This window comes from Vipera ursinii (assembly GCF_947247035.1).
Source record: "Vipera ursinii genome assembly, chromosome: 12".
NCBI lineage: Eukaryota > Metazoa > Chordata > Lepidosauria > Squamata > Viperidae > Vipera > Vipera ursinii.
Genome location: NC_139525.1, coordinates 13,344,008 through 13,357,728, shown reverse-complemented (window position 1 = coordinate 13,357,728; position 13,721 = coordinate 13,344,008). Strand labels below are relative to the sequence as shown.

General features: G+C 37.2%; 1 protein-coding gene across 2 annotated transcripts in view; it reads left to right on the top strand.

The window, feature by feature from the left end:
* The window catches only part of LOC310645959 (phosphatidylinositol-binding clathrin assembly protein-like), a 42,419-nt gene that overhangs the window by 6,538 nt on the left and 22,160 nt on the right, over window positions 1–13,721 (top strand). For both annotated transcript variants that reach the window (XM_083372063.1, XM_083372062.1), the window contains exons 2-9: window positions 2,907–3,049; window positions 4,740–4,815; window positions 7,686–7,788; window positions 8,131–8,224; window positions 8,345–8,456; window positions 9,540–9,646; window positions 10,124–10,165; window positions 13,318–13,403. In XM_083372063.1, coding sequence (XP_083228189.1) covers window positions 2,907–3,049; window positions 4,740–4,815; window positions 7,686–7,788; window positions 8,131–8,224; window positions 8,345–8,456; window positions 9,540–9,646; window positions 10,124–10,165; window positions 13,318–13,403 — 763 coding nt within the window. The remainder of the gene's footprint in view (window positions 1–2,906; window positions 3,050–4,739; window positions 4,816–7,685; window positions 7,789–8,130; window positions 8,225–8,344; window positions 8,457–9,539; window positions 9,647–10,123; window positions 10,166–13,317; window positions 13,404–13,721) is intronic.

The window sequence follows — 13,721 nt, the reverse complement described above, 5'->3', positions numbered from 1 at the left end:
TGGCTCAGGAATGTAATGCAGGCTACATAGATAGCTGTCAGGTTCTGGATAGGCGTTTTTCACAGTTTCTCATCTGCTAGATGTGACGTTCACTAATCAATAATGGATTTTCAGTACAGAAGGTTTTATTTCCTATTGTGATTGTGAATATCGGGCAGTTATGTTGATTTATTATAACAGCATTCTTGCTGGCAGTTTATCTTCACTTGCCAATAACGGCTTTAGCTAGACACAGCAAAGTTTTTCAACAGTTTTTAAATAATAGCAAGTGATAGCTCTCATTCTGTAGATTGCTTTCACTTGAGAATAAAAGCTTCACATTGATTCAGTGTCAAGTGAGCCTACTTTACTCTAGTGCAGGCAGTGCAAACTTGCATATTCTAAGGGGATCAATGCTAGACGATGGCTTGATATTATGAGCCAGATGCTGGACAACAAACAACACCAGCCATGCTGTATTTGGGAGTATAGTTACCACACCTCCCAGACGGTGGGTGTGGTAGACTTGCTGCTGCTTGCAATGGCTTGCATGGATTGGGTGTTGCACGCCGTAGAGCCAAGTGGTGGTCCCTAAACATTAGTTATACCTCAGGATTATCAGTAGTGCAGAAAAGTCTGCAGATTTATAGCTTGCGTTTGGAAATAGAGGAGATCAGAATTGGATCATTCATGTAGGAAATTGTGGTTTAGAAAATAAGGAGTAGGGCATTTCTAGAAAAATGGTTACTTTTAGAGGCCTGAGCAAACTGGGAATATTTGAGTTTGGATGATACAGGCTTTTTCACACAAGAGAAAGAAAGTTAAATAATAAGAGAAATAAAATCCGGGTGATGTTTATAGTTTCAGAGAAATGCTAAATTTGAATGCCTGCATATCCTGCTTGTTCACAGTGACAAAAATTCCAGGTGAGGAAAAGTGAAACAATATATATTGTTTTTACAAACTGAATCATTTGATGAAATTAGGGAATATAGAATAACAAGGGAAAGGTGGGAGGCTTTCTAATATTATTCATGCCTGCTCAGGTTCCAGTAAAAATGCTAATCGGATCTTACCGTGTTTCCCCAAAAATAAGACCCAGTCTTTTTTTTTCCTTCCCTCCAATAGAGGCACCAGGTCTTAGTTTTTGGTGGTGTCTTTTCCATGGTCTCACCTCACCACGGCGGCACCGACAGCCCTGCCCAGTTGGCCCACTTCTTCTGCGGCCGAAGGAAATACCTCTGCAGCTGAGAATAGAGCTCCAGATTGATGCACGTGATGCCCCCCGGCCTGCATTTCACCATCAAAGACCTTTCCGGAAGGCCTCTGACAGCGAAATGCAAGTCAGGGGGTGCCGCAGAAGAAGTGGGCGGGTGAGGCAGTTGTCGATTCACAGGAGGCCTGGCTGCAACGGTACGGGGCACGTGGGGCAGCTCCATCCCCCCCACCCCTGCCCTAGCTTGATTTTTAGACGTGAGCCTCGCCCCAAAACTAGGGCTTATATTAGGCCTATCCCCCAAAATCAAGCTAGGATTTATTTTGGGGGTAGGTCTTACTTTTGGAAAACACAGTAGTTTGACTGTGAGACCATTGAACTGAATGCCAGTAGTATTAAACATTTGCTCTGCTGTCACATTGCCTGTCTGTTCTCTCTTCAGCGCTTTGGGTTTCCTGTGTGCTACTAGGGAAAAAAAACTTAGCTGCAAATCTTTGGGCCAACCTCCTCCTGTTCATTTTCTGTGCATTTTTCTCACCTGGTTTATAAGGTTACTGTATGCTTTCTCTCCTCATCCTTGTCTTTCCTTTACGAAGTAACATAGTTCTCTTATTTTTCCTATAAAGTAGTCTGCTAGGCCAATTTTATGTTATTCCAAGGTAAAATCGCTATAAACTAACACATATTGATTAAGGAATAGGGTTTTTTAAAGCAGATTGGAGATTTAATGCTATAATTTGTTTGAATTTAAGATGGCTGGCTTTGTTGCAACAAGCTGATATTTATATGTAAAACGATTGTAGACAATCCAGCACTATTTGCATTTTCTCACTGCTTGTATAACTAGTGAAGAAGTTTGGGGTTGTGCTGTTTCTCTACACAAGTCTTTCAAACCTGCCCAGCTGCTTTCCATAAGTATTTTTCTCTCTATTCCTCCCCCCCCCAGCATATTCAAAATGTTAGTGAATAATCCAAGAGTCTTGAAGTACTGGAAGGGGCTCCAGTCTTCCTCCCTCCCTCCAGTTTTGGCTAGATAACATTATTTTAGGCTTTTGTCTACGTGTCAGTAATGATATCCTCTATTTCTAATCCTGTCATGCTCTAAACATAATTTGCCACTTCTGATTTGGTAAAACTTTTCTTTTAGATGTATACATCAGTTCCTGTTTGTAAAGGATGGATAGATGTGTCTGATTCAGCAAGCTTGCTGTATCATTTTCACCAGAGAATAAAACTGGCACTGCAAAAGAAAGTTGCTTGATGCTAAAGATGTGGAATCATGATTGAAGCATTTAGAAAGTGTTTTGATGTAATTTCTCCAGTTAATGTGTGAAACGTGAAGAACACAAGTAGTCCTTGTTTAGCCACCACAATCGGGAGGGAGAGGCAATTCGATAGTTAAGCAAAGCAGTCACTAAGTGAAACTACAACTGCTTTTGAGGTTGCTTCAGCTTTCCTATGCTTCACAGACCTGCAAAGGTCATAACTATGAGGAATGATCGTAAAGTTACTTTTTTGTCACTGTTGTAACTGCTAAATGAGGACTACTTGTAGTTGGTTGAATATGAAAGTCAAGTTTAGGATTCCAGAATACTTTTGAGCGTATCCCTCTTTTTGAGCTTTTATTGGTATAAAAATGGTGAGATGGGTGGCAGACAGATTTGATAAATGAATACATATTTATTAAAACATCTTGTTTCTTGAATTTCAGATTTAATTCAATGCACAAATGAGATGAATGTGAATATTCCACAGTTAGCAGATACGCTTTTTGAGAGGACGGCAAACAGTAGCTGGGTAGTAGTGTTCAAAGCTCTAATTACAACACACCACCTCATGATGTATGGAAATGAGGTAAGAAAGCAGCGTTTTTTCTCAATACAGCGTTTCATTTCAAAATGGGAGGGGTCTCAAAATCAGTGCCTGGTGAATTTCCAAAAGACAGCATGGCAGAGGCATCAAGAACCAGGAGGAATTGCATATGTAGCTCCTCATTAGAAAACAAATACAGGCATAGAAAGTTTTTTTATTTGTTTCTTCCCCCCCCCCAAAGAAATAAGCAAATGTGTTAAATGAAGTACTTACACAAGTGCTGGTATAATTTCCTATAAATCCTGCATTGTGAGATTCTGGCCTGATAGGTTTTATTTTTCCCCTTAAAGGTTCTGACTAGCCGACTTGCCATTTTAACAACATTGTGCCTGTTAGCACACACACCTTGGCGAATCTGAATGAGAATGAGTTGCATACACACCCCAAGCTCACTTTGTGGTGGAATTGAACAATGCGCTCTCCATTGTTGTCTGGTTAACAGTCCTTTATCCCCAAAGTGCGTGTATATGCTATTTTTAGAAGACATGTTTGTCATAAAATCTATCAGCTCCATTCTTACCATGCAAAAATTTCTCCCCCTGATTTGAAAAACAGAGTGGAATTTGCTTGACAGAAGACTGATTTTTACAGGACCGAGGCAATCCTGCCTCAAATAAAGGCAGACTTTCCTGAAGTGGTTTATAGTGTTCAGTCTTGCAGGAAGCTAATAGAATGGAAACTAAAGCTAACAAATATCCCATATCTTAGCATTGGAAGAATCCCAAAGGACAATGAGATAATAACTTGTTAGTTGTGTCAGCTTGCAGCAATTAAAGCATTAGGAGTAGAACGTCTTTGCCTTGGATTTATACTAGGTCTGTTTTCCTACTATGGGTAGATGTAAATCTTGCTTAATTGTCATGAGAATAATCTCCCAATAGTATAATATATAGTATAAAGAATAGTATTCTTTTTAACCATGATATATTAAGAGGCATGCAAAATGAGCAGTCCGCAGTGGTGTAATATTTGAGTTTTGCTTCCATTTCCCTTTTCCACGGAACCATTTGTAAATCAAGAGTTGCTATGAAATACATTGCATATCAGTTTCTCTTACATCATTCTGCTCCACTTTTATCTCCCTGGTTAGTGATTGCAAAATTGTAACTATTAATAGATATAATTGGCTTGCCTTAGTAAAAACAAGAAATAGTTCTTGTTTATGTGATCAAGGAACTACAGGTGGTCCTTGACTTACAACAGTTCACCTAGTGACTGTTTAAAGTTACAACGGCACTGAAAATAGTGACTTATGACTGTTTTTCATAGTTACAACTTTTGCAGCATCACCAGGATCATGGGATCAAAATTCAGACAGCAGTTGGTTCTTACTTATGACCATTGCAGTGTCCCAAGTCGTGTGATCACTTTTTGCAACCTTCTGATAAGCAAAGTCAATAGGGAAGCCAGATTCACTTAACAACCAGGTTACTAACTTATCAATCACAGTGATTCACTTAACAACTGTGACAAGAAATGTCGTAAAATGGGGCTAAATTCACTTAACAAATACTCATTTGGCAACATAAATTTTGCGCTCAATTGTCATAAGTTGACTGTATTTCATGTGTCACTTGCTTAGAAATGAGCAATATAAAATATTTCTATAGAAAGACAATAATCTGCAAAAAGATAATCAAGATAATCTGAATTCTGATTCATTTGTTCACAGCGCTTTATTCAATACTTGGCATCTCGAAATACATTATTTAATCTCAACAACTATCTGGATAAAAGTGCCATGCAGGGTAAGGATACTTTTTTCTTTTAAAAATAAGTTTGAATTTATATTCTGTGTTTAAATTGAATCATATTTGATTAGCCCATTACATCTCTTTATCTTGGTGAGGTTTTTGTTATTGATAATGAAAAGAGTGATTGGGGTTTTAAAAGTGAGCATCGAATTTGGAATGGTCAGATCCTCTAACTTGAGGAAAGGAATTTTTCTAGGGCCAGGCACAGCATCCTTCCATCAGTGCTATTACCTGGCACATATGCCAACATTCTCTGCCTTTGGGAAATTGAGACAATTCAACATTTTTTACTGTAGCTTTTATAAGGATCTTTGAAAGGACATGATAATCCCTCTTCTACTACTTAAGTGCACCTGGGGAACAGACAAATTTTTACACTCACTTTCTACTTTTGCCGGCGTCAACTTCCCTCCGCCCTGTGCGTTCCCACAGAGAGGGCCTCCTCAGGGTGCCTCCGGTCAGATAATGTCGGCTGGTGGCCCCCAGGGGGAGGGCCTTCTCTGTGGGCGCTCCGGCTTTATGGAATCAGCTGCCGGTCGAGCTCCGGACGGCACCTGACCTTCGCTCCTTCCGACGCGGTCTGAAGACCCATCTATTTGTACAAGCCGGCCTGGCCTGATGGGGACATGTTGGGGTTTTAATGGGGATTTTTATATTGTATACTGTTACTGACTGTTTTAACTGGGCTATTATTTAATTCTTTTTTTAATTTTTGTATCTCGTATTTTTTATGTATGCCCTGTTCACCGCCCTGAGTCCTTCGGGAGAAGGGCGGTATACAAATACAATAAAACTAAACTAAACTAAACTTTCAGTCTCAATCTATGAAACCACCTACCCACTAAACAAATTTATTGTAGTGTCAATTCAATTGAGGCAACAATTAACATGAAACATGTCTTTTTAACTGATGGATTTTATTTGCTTGTATATTGCTGATCTCTATAAATCAAGAATTTGATTTGAATTGTAAGCAGCTTGTCAGAGTGTCAGTTACTAAAACACCTGCTTATTGATGATTCACAAGCTGAACAATAAGGACGTAAATTGTTCTAAACAAACTCCTCAAAATGTTGTTGGCTTTTAATTAACGAGGTGATACTACCATTCATAGGAACTACATCAATTAGCTAATGCCAAGAGGTTTGCAAGTTGAAGCAGCTGGAAGATGGATATTCCAAGGAACCAAAATTAATTTGGATCCCAATACATTCAGAAGAATTGTTACAAGAAGTTTTTCGGGGGAGGTTTGGCCAATTGACTGTGGTGCTCTGAAAGGGGAGCGAATGACCAAGCCAGAGACTAACAAACAGATCAGTAGATAAGTTCCTTGGAATCTCTATAAATAAAGAGAGAGCAGAAGATCTCCCACATGTGTTCTGGATGGCTGCCTCATGCCAGGAGATCCTAGGACAGTAGCTTCCTTTGGGTTTGAGCACCAGGAGACAATGGTGTTAGCCATCTTGTTTACAACTGCAGTGGAGATTTTTAAAGGACACTCGGCAAACCGCATTTTCTAATCAATTTCAGAAACTGCTTAGTAACTACTCCTTTTTTCTAGATCTTTAGAATAACTCTATCTTTAATGCTGAACAAAAATAACATTTTAATCATAAGCTTAAGAATTTAAAGAATCTGAAAGAAATAGCAAAAAGGTAAACAAGATTTTGATCTTAAAAAGTTTTAAACAGAGTAAGGGTCCAGAAAAAATTAGAATACTAAAAGTTTTTATGAGAAGAGTTTGGAATGAATTATGAAGTACGCACACCTTCTCGTGGGAAATAGATACTGTTTCGGTTTTTACAAGATTAACAAAGAATTTCATGATTTCAAAAATTGGACACTGGAACGAACTAAAGATTTGGGGTGTACGAAAGATATGTAGGTTTTCAAGATGGTGGGAAACATAATGAGAATATAAATATTGAAGGAGACTTGAAGAATAGAATCAGAAAATAGCCATAATAGCCAACAATTTAATAGCCAACAATTTAAGTAATTATATTGGCTTCTGTAGATAGACTACAGTATAGTAAAAGATGTTACTGAAGCAATGTCAGATATAGAATAAATTTGAAGACATAGAAAATGGTTTTAAAAATAATTTAAACTGACAGGCGAAGGAGAACAATTTAGGAAAGGATGTTTCACTGGATCTACAAAAGAAATTGGCCGAGTCTTTAAAATTTAAAAGGGAAGTGCAAATGACGAACCAAGAGAGTGAGCTGAATAAAATTTTCCTACTGGATTTACAGAAATGGCTTCTTAAAGTCTTGAAGAATTCTGTGTAATGGGACAAAGAAAAAAAGGAAGAGAACTAAAGATTAATTTTTTTACAATTGAAAGGAATTAATATAAATTTGGTTTATTTGATTAAGGTTAAAATACAATATTTTGTTACTTGTAGCTATCTTTTATGAACTTTCTGCTAGCACCAGGATTGAAAAGATAATACTTTATGTATGTGCTTATAGTTAAGATATAAATGTAACTTTAGAAAGGATGAAGAATTACTAAATTACTAAATTGTTTATACTTGTGATGAAGTTGTAAAGCAACTTTTTTTATGTTTCTTTTTCTTTATTCTGACTTCCTCTTTTCCTTTTTACTCCTAATTTCTTTCCTTTCTTTAGCTTGTGTTACATCTGGCAATTATAATAAAAATTCTAAATTTTATATTTTTGTTTATTTATATATATATATATATATGTGTGTGTGTGTGTGTGTGTGTGTATGTGTATATATATATATGTGTGTGTGTGTGTGTGTGTGTGTATATGTGTGTGTGTATAACAATACAGAAGAAAACTTATAAGAATGTAAAAATAAGAAATATCTCTAACTGAAAATTTCTTTATTTTCAGGCTATGATATGTCTACCTTCATCAGACGATATAGCAGATACTTGAATGAAAAAGCACTTTCTTATAGACTTGTAGCAGTTGATTTCACCAAAATGAAAAGAGGGTAAGGGTCAACTTAGATTTTCATGGTTTAGTGTTTGAAGGGCAGAAGTTGGATGGAACCAGCTTAAAGGAAATACTGTACATAGAGAAGTACATTTTGAACATAGGTGTATAACATTAATAGGAAATATTCCTTAAAGAGATTCAATGGTATGATTTGAAAATTGAAAAAAAAATCCCATTCTTTGCCTATTTTTTCTACTTGATTTCAGAAGACATCCTCAAGTATATATGCAGAAAGGAGCAGTTTTAGTAGAATCTGACGCATAGGTTGTGATTTTGTTGCGCTGCGTGTGTTATTCTGATAAACCTTTAAAATGTATTTTTCATTATGTCTTTGAAGGATTGATGGTGTGATGAGGACAATGAATACTGAAAAACTTTTGAAAACCTTGCCAATTATTCAGAATCAGCTGGATGCACTTCTTGATTTTGATGTAAGCCTAGGAATTGCTCTTTAGTGCTATAAAACAGAGTTGGACTTATCCAAAGGAACGAGGGAATGTTTTCACTTCCTCATGTTTTAACTCTTTTCATTTTCACCATTTTTTGTGTAGGCAAACCCAAATGAACTAACCAATGGAGTAATCAATGCTGCCTTCATGCTCCTCTTTAAAGATTCCATTAGGCTTTTTGCAGCCTATAACGAGGGGATCATTAACCTGTTAGGTATGTGAAATGAAAATAATTTAAACTGGAGAGATATGTATGAGGTTTTCTAGATATTTTCCATGTGCAACTTCCTCCTTCGTTTCTTTATATTCTAACGTGTTTATTATTTTGTCTTATTTCACAATTTGTTTCTGTCACACACATGTATCCCTTGGCCAGTACACAATAGTTTTGTTTATGCTCTTTTCTGTTGCATTCTTTTCCAACATCCACATACAGCTTCCTCTGCCTCATACCCATAATGTTAGAAATTGCTTTCTTTAAAAAAACACTTGATATTGTACAGTTTTGGCCGTCTGGGATGTTGAAATGTTCCATAATACTTCAGTAGTTTAACTAGTTCGCAGAGAAAACACACTTCACTTATCAAAATCAACAGCCAAACAATTTTCTAGAGTTGCAATCTGTATTGTTCGTTGTTTCCTGGTATTAAAATAATCTGAATTTTGGGTGAGGGGATAAAATGACAAAAGTATAAACAACATGGTAAACCACCTGTGAACCTACTAATTATGTTTAATGAAATTAAGACTTAAATTATGCATCCTAATCCACATAGTAATGATAAAATTGTGGAAATTTGCATTCATCCATAACTATGAAAAAGATCTTGCGTGGTTCAGAAGATGCTGTAGAGTTAGTAAAATTCTCATTAAATTTCCTTAAAGGCTCCTTGGGAATAAATTAGTTGACCTTTCATTGTCTTAAGATTTATAATAAAAGTTTAAAATGGAAATTAAATAATAAGAATTCAAATGTGGATGAGAATTCTGTTAATCTAAATTCTCGCCCACAATTGAATTTAGGCAAAGCTTTTTCTAATATTGCTATTAATTTGTGGTCTGACAGAGTTAAAAGCCTTTTCTGAAGCTTTTCTTTTACAGGCAGGTTTTATTTGTCCTCAATAATAGCACTTGAGAGCCTATAACCCCATAATTTAAAAAATGGTAGATTCTTATATGTTAATCAAGCTCTTGGTTAGGATGTATTTTACTCTCTCAACGTATTACACTTCTAATAAGATATGGATTTTGGAGCCCTTTTATTTACAATATATTTTCTTTGAATTTTATGCTTCAGAAAAATATTTTGATATGAAGAAGAACCAGTGCAAAGAAGGTCTGGATATTTACAAAAAGTTTTTAGCCAGAATGACCAAACTCTCAGAGTTCCTCAAAGTGGCAGAGGTAAATAAATCCAGTCACATCAGCAGTATTTCATTTAGCTTTTCTGTACTGGTACAGTAATAAGTGCATGATTGTAGTTCTTGCCCCATAATTTCCTGCAAACGTAGGTTTTATGTGGTGGTTGAATGTAAATGTCACCTAAACCGTTTACATTTTAAAGGGATATTTTGAACGTCTGATTTCTATTAATTGTAGTTAAGACATGTCTGTGCTGAGGTATTTACTGAAGTTGTTTTTCCAAGCAGTGTGTCAAAAATTCTCGCAAGCTATTTTTTGCTCTTTCTGGTATTTGAAATGGATCAACACTTAATATTAAAATTTTCTGTGGAAGTGGCATTTAGAATTGTACCAGTTCAGAAAGCAATCCGTGTCGTCCCTGGTCCCTTAGCTTTATGTAGACATTCAGATCCACAGTTCTTTATTTTCATTGCCACTGCATGTAGTAATGTACATTTTTTCCCTTTTTTGTGAACCCAGCAAGTTGGAATTGATCAGGGTGACATTCCAGATCTTACTCAGGTCAGTGTACATTTCACATTAATTTAATCCCAATCCTTTGTGCATTTGTGCTTTAACAGTGAGTGCTCCATTCTGTACATTCTGAAAATTCATTTTCTTCCATATATATTATATATGGAAATAAGTGTCATTTTTTTTATCTATGACCTGTGTGTGTTTGACCAGTAACAAGTTGTTTTAAGTATTTTCATGAGCTAATCTGTAGATATTGTTACTAAATATTGAGGGACATTGCCATATACCAGACTGTTTCGCTAAAACTCAAACTGTGCCTGAGAGAAACTCCTTTATTAAAATACAAGCATCTTCTCCAATTTCATCAGCTTGAGGACAGTGCATTAACAGTCCCCTCCCCTGATTAACAAAGGGGGAGAGGTTGTAGTTCAGTGGTTAGGCCATACAATTGAGTTGCATATATTCATAGCTTCGGTTATCTCTTTTAAGTAGTGCTCATGGGAAATATATCCTGCTTTAAACAATCTCTGAAAACTGTTTTTTCTCCCCCAACTTTGGCATAGGTAGGGTGTACCTATCCGGTATATAGTGTTTGTTTCATTTGGGCATGTCTATTCTCTCCCTTCTACTTATATTTATTTTTGGTTTTAGGTGTTGTATCTGTTTTAATCTGTACAATGTACGAGTTGGGTAGTCTTATAAATCTAAGTGACTAAAAGTATAATAATAACTTTATTTTTACTTGGAAAAAATGTAAGATTCAGTGCTCCAAATCTCCTGTTTTCAAGATAGTGTTAAGTGGACAAGGCAGGATCTTAAACTACATTTTGGAGGGCATTTTCTTTCACAGGGCTAGACAGATGAGTTGACAGTCTAATTGTGTCTAAGGGAGCATTAGATGTTTGTGTGGAAGGTTGTACAGAATTAGCACAAGAGAGTGATTCTATAGACCGGGAATCTCCAAACGTGGCAATTTTAAGACTTGTAGACTTCAATTCCCATGCTGGATAGAGAATTCTGGGAGTTGAAGTCCACAAGTCTTAAAGTTACCAAGTTTGGAGACCCTTGCTATATATAGTATGAGAAATTCTTGCTAGCCAGCTTGTAACTTTGATCATTCAGATGCAGTAGTAGTTACCCAGTTCCATCGAGTGCCTCTGTAGATTCCTATCATTTGAGTCCATCTGTCACTATGCTGACACAGTGCTTTAGTTTTTTCTGCATCTTTGCCTGTGCCACCAACGCCATCTTACCCCTTTTCCTTCCTGTTTGCACAGTTGCTATTTAGCTATTTTTTATTACTTTGCTGTCCAGTTTATCCAAGAATCATTTGGCTTGCATTATCTGCAGATTGCCATGTCAGCAATTTGGGGCTTCTTATCTGTGTTAAACACTGGGAGAAGGAAGTTATGTCTCTTGATGGCTAGATGTTTGCTAGCACAATATTCAGTGAAAGCTGAGACTTAAAAAATTAAAGTACTCCCCAGGGTACCATCAATTTGTGATGTATGGAATTTAACATGATGGAAAAGGGAAACAGGTGTAGTTAATGCCTTAATAGAGCCCTGTTTGAATCATGGGAGATTAAGCAAAATGCGGTAAGGAAAATAAAAATAATAAGCCTTGGGCACACTTCATTGGATTGCTTTGAAATATATAGAAATAGAAAAGATTCTTTATCCCATACTCTATTTGAAAGTCATGCCGCCTCAAGATTTTACTTAGTTTGATTGATCAGAACACCCATTTAATAATAATTTGTAAGATACAGTTCACTTGATCAATACATTCATTCTCTTATAGCATCCTGTTCTGAGGTTACAATTTGTAAATGATCTTTCTTTTACCTCTGAATCCTTACAAAATTGTTTCCCTATAGATATGTGTAACTGGGAAATTGGGCCAGGCCAATTTTCAGACAGGAAAGACACTTCCAGGGAGTGACACCAAGTTGCTGAAAAATAGCTCCTTTGCTTTCTCCTCCAAGTGCCTCTAATAAAGAAAACAGACCGTAGGATCCAGTGGTGTGAACCTTTGACCCAAACTAGCATCCCCTGAAAAGAGGGATGTAACTGTAATACTTAATTTGGCCAGGGGGGGGGGGTTCCAGTTAAAATCCGTACTTTCCATAAATAAACAGCAAGGAGAGTTGAGCAACAGAAAAGATTCTACTAACGATACGAGTAGACCTCAACCTATGACCACAACGGCAGCCCAAAATTTCTCTTCTTAAGCGAAACATTTGTTAAGTAAGTTCCCCCTCCCGATTTGCAACCTTTCTTGCCACAGTTATTAAGTGAATCACTGCAGTTGTTAAGCTAGTAACCCAGTTGTTAAGCGAATCTGGATTTCCCCTTAACTTTGCTTGTTGGAAGATCACAACATGTGATGACGTGACCTTCGGACACAGCGATAGTTACACATATGAACCAGTCGCCAAGCAGCTGAATTTTGATCAGGTTGTGAGTGCGGAAAATGGTCAGATCACTTTTCTCAGCGCCGTTGTAACTTTGAACGATAATGAAATTGTAACTGAACTGTCGTAAGTCGAGGACAACTTGCGCTGTATTTGGGAGCTCGTAGTTTTTCCCACAAAAGCCGGGACATCCACTTGCCAGGACCAGCCTTTCTCACCCGTGGCAACTCTTAAGCTACGTGGATTTCAACTCCACATTGGCTAGGGAGCTCTGGCAATTGAAGTCCACCCATTTTCATATTGCCAAAGTTGAGAAGCGCTGGTCTAGAAGATAACAGACATTGTCAATACTTCCCTAGACTGAGAAGAATCTTCTACAAAAACCTTAACACCTTGCTGATCTGACTAAAAGTGGTGCAGGAACACACACCCCCCAAAAAAAACCTTGGAAAGCTGCTGCAATTTAGAATAAATGATTTTTTTTTGACTTGGTGACCTCTAGCCTGACCTATAGTCTGATAGTCTCTTGTGCTCTTAGTAGTTATTTGCCTCCTGTTATACAGAAGACCATGTTTGGATTATTTTCTCTCTGGTGCAAGCAGGAGAAAAGGATAAATTGGAGTATGTATTAGAAATGGAGGCTCTTGTCCATTAGTCTGTTCTTGCCGTGATATCTTGGAGTAGAATGTATCTCTCTAGCGTTCAGAACAGAAAATGCAAGTAGAGCAAGAAAAATGAATTTTAGAATCCAATATACATTTGATGAGATTTTTAACTTTAGGCTCCCAGCAGTCTGCTTGAAGCCCTGGAGCAGCATCTGGCTTCTTTGGAAGGAAAGAAGACCAAGGAGGTTTCAGCTGCCAGCAGGTAATTGCCCGAGGCTTGAAGTTGGCTTGTACGTGTCATCTGGGAGCATTGGCCAATATCTAGCACTTGATTAGCTCTTCTCTGGACCTGGGTTTCTTACTTTGGCGAAATCTCTCAGGTTCCTTTCCTGGTGAGGAAAACTGGCAGATTAATTCTAGTCCTGCCTCTTCTTCAGGGGAATAGATTACAATGGTTAAAATAGAAGCTATGATACCAGGTGCTGGCAATTAAAATGCACAGACACCTATTGAACAGTTATTACCACAGTCCGAAAATTTGTGATTCTGCCGCCTGATATTAAAGGAGAGAAAGGAACTC